This window comes from Lycium barbarum, chromosome 4, assembly GCF_019175385.1.
Source record: "Lycium barbarum isolate Lr01 chromosome 4, ASM1917538v2, whole genome shotgun sequence".
Taxonomy (NCBI): domain Eukaryota; kingdom Viridiplantae; phylum Streptophyta; class Magnoliopsida; order Solanales; family Solanaceae; genus Lycium; species Lycium barbarum.
In genome coordinates this window covers 12,093,305-12,095,929 of record NC_083340.1, presented here as the reverse complement: position 1 = coordinate 12,095,929, position 2,625 = coordinate 12,093,305, and the positions used below count along the sequence as shown (strand labels likewise).

At 32.2% G+C, this 2,625-nt stretch overlaps 1 protein-coding gene across 1 annotated transcript; it reads left to right on the top strand.

Moving 5' to 3' along the window:
• Nucleotides 1–738: 738 nt before the first annotated feature.
• LOC132635218 (FCS-Like Zinc finger 1) lies at nucleotides 739–2,625 on the top strand. The gene is made up of 2 exons (XM_060351510.1): nucleotides 739–1,197; nucleotides 2,077–2,625. The coding sequence occupies exons 1-2, from the start codon at nucleotides 806–808 to the stop codon at nucleotides 2,261–2,263; spliced, it is 579 nt and encodes a 192-aa protein (XP_060207493.1). The 5' UTR covers nucleotides 739–805; the 3' UTR covers nucleotides 2,264–2,625.

Genomic DNA, 2,625 nt, shown 5'->3' with positions numbered 1-2,625 from the left:
TTTTTAAATAAAAAAGGAAATTACTAGTTTTAAAAAAAATTAAAATTGATAAAATAATTTATAGAGCAGCTAAATTTGTTCTTGAAAAAGAACTTAAAATTAAGTTTAGAATTACAAAATTCACTTTTTTCTTCTGACGAAAATTTGAGTTTTTATGCCGCCCACCAATGATAACGATGTATAACAGGAAGGGGTGAATTTGGCATGTAGGAAAATATTTTTCATTTTTCTCATATTTGATTAGTTGAATTATTTTAGAATAGAGAAAACATGTTCATTAATAATGAGAAAAATAACTTTCTTAATGATAATAAGGAAAACAGTTTCATAAATAGTATCTCAAGCTCATTTTTTACTTTCCTCCCTCAAGCTACTAGCTCCGCCTCTCTGACCAACCCACCTCCCACCACCCCAACCCTTACACCCCACCCGTATAATGTTGTCCTAAATGTATATAAATACTTTTGCTATAGTACTTTGTACTTACTTATAAAATACTAGAAAAAAAATACTGTAATTAACACTCTTATTTTTCAAAAAGATCATTTTCTAGAAGCTTCATATACGAAATGTAAACAAATCAAGTTTTACAAGAAATTCTCAGCCAATAGATTCACTTGCACGGAATCCTGAATCCCTGCAGTAGTTTACACTTCTCCCTACTCCACCCCCCCCCCCCACACCCCCACGCAAATAGACCCCAATAACCCTTCTTTATAATCAACTATTTTCCACCTTCATAGCTCCAAATACCTTCTTCCCTTCTCTCTTCATCTCCTAAACTAATAAGCTCTTAGCTAAAAATATGGACTCACCATCACCATCATCAACAAGAAGAAGAACATGTTTCATTGAAGAAGATTATGGTCTTGTTTCTTTAGCTGAAACTCAACCTGGTTTTTCAGGCAACAATAATAACAATCAGAGTAATCACAATAATAATAAGAATATGATTTCTAGGCCTCTTTATTATACAGTTTCATCTAGAAGAAGAAATAGTTTGAGAAATCTTTCCTCTTTTTCTTCTTCTTCTTGTTCATCATCATCTTGTTCTTCAATTTCTTCTCCAAGATCTGTTGTTACTGCTGCTGGAAAGTACTATAATAACAGAGTTGAAGAACCCCAACAACATTTCTTGGATGCTTGTTACCTTTGTAAGAAAAGAATTGGTGATAACTGTGACATCTTCATGTACAGGTTTGTTTTCTTCAACTTTTAATCCTTTTCTCTTTTTGGGGTTCTTTAAATTCATGTTTTCTTTTATATTTGGCTATAAAGATCCAATTTTTACTCAAAAAATAGTACTAATATGAACTTGTTTGAACTTTATTTCTAGAAAACAAACAACTGCTCTTTGTGGTTCTGTTTATTCCTTTTCCTATTGCAAGATGAAATTTTGGGAAATGGGGTTCCCATAAATTCATTTTTTCCCTTTTATTTTTTGCTTTAAAGATCCAATTTTCACTCAATAAATAGGTAGTAATATGATTGGTGAGTCAGTGAATGGTGGTAGTTTGAGCTCTACTTCTGGAAAACAAAAACAAAAAAAATGCTTTTTGTGGTTCTGTTTATTCCTTTTCCAACTGCAATATTAATAACTCTTGAGATTTTTTCTTGATCTTATTGTAAAAAAGGGCTCTGCTTTAAAATAATAGTTTCTTCATATTCCTGGGCACAAAATCTAATTATTATTAAGAAGTGGTACATTCAATGGTTTAACATGACTTGATATCAATTACCCAAGAATTGGAGTTCCTTTAAATTCATGTTTTCTTTTCTTTAGCTTTAAATATCCCACTTTTACTCAAGAAACTTTAGTAATATTTTCTACATCTACCAAAAAGAAAGAATTGCTCTTTGTGGTTCTATGTATTTCTTTCCAATTTCAAGATGAGATCTTTGATTTTCTTCTTATTCCACCATACAAGATCTAATCTTTATTTAAGAAATGACACATTAAATGGTTCACTAGACTTTATATGTATTACTCTTAGAAGGATTGGCTGTTGGCCTTTAAATGCTATTAGGTGATTGGGTGCCAGAGTTCTGATTGTGCTTGTGATTTGTGTATTGCAGAGGGGACACTCCATTCTGTAGTGAAGAGTGTAGGCAACAACAGATAGAGAAGGATGAAGCTAAAGAGAAAAAGAGAAACATTTCTTCCATTAAAGCCATGAGAAAAAAGGAGCAAAGACAATCCACTTCCCCTAGCAAAACTACAGATGATTATCCTTTCAGACCTGGAACTGTTGCTGCTGCTTGAGCAAAATGAAAATGAATCTCCTTGATGAAAAAAGATATTCAAGAAGGTTCATCTATCACAATTTAGCTATAAATAGCTAAGAAAATATATAATAGTAAGAAAGGAATCCATAGGAGTGGAGGAGATGGACTGATGAAGAAGAAAGAATATACAGAAGAGTTATTTTTTTCATTTTTATGTTTGTATATTAAGTTTTTGTTATGTTGAAAGTGGAGGAGAGGCTTGTAATGCTCTCTGAAAAGTGGAAAAGAGTGATGGCTCTTTTTTTGGGTTTTGCCCCAAGTTTTGGTTGCTCCTTTTGGGGTTGTCTTGGGTTTTTCACTGTTGAATGAGAAGCAATAACAAAGAAAGTTTTCCTTTCA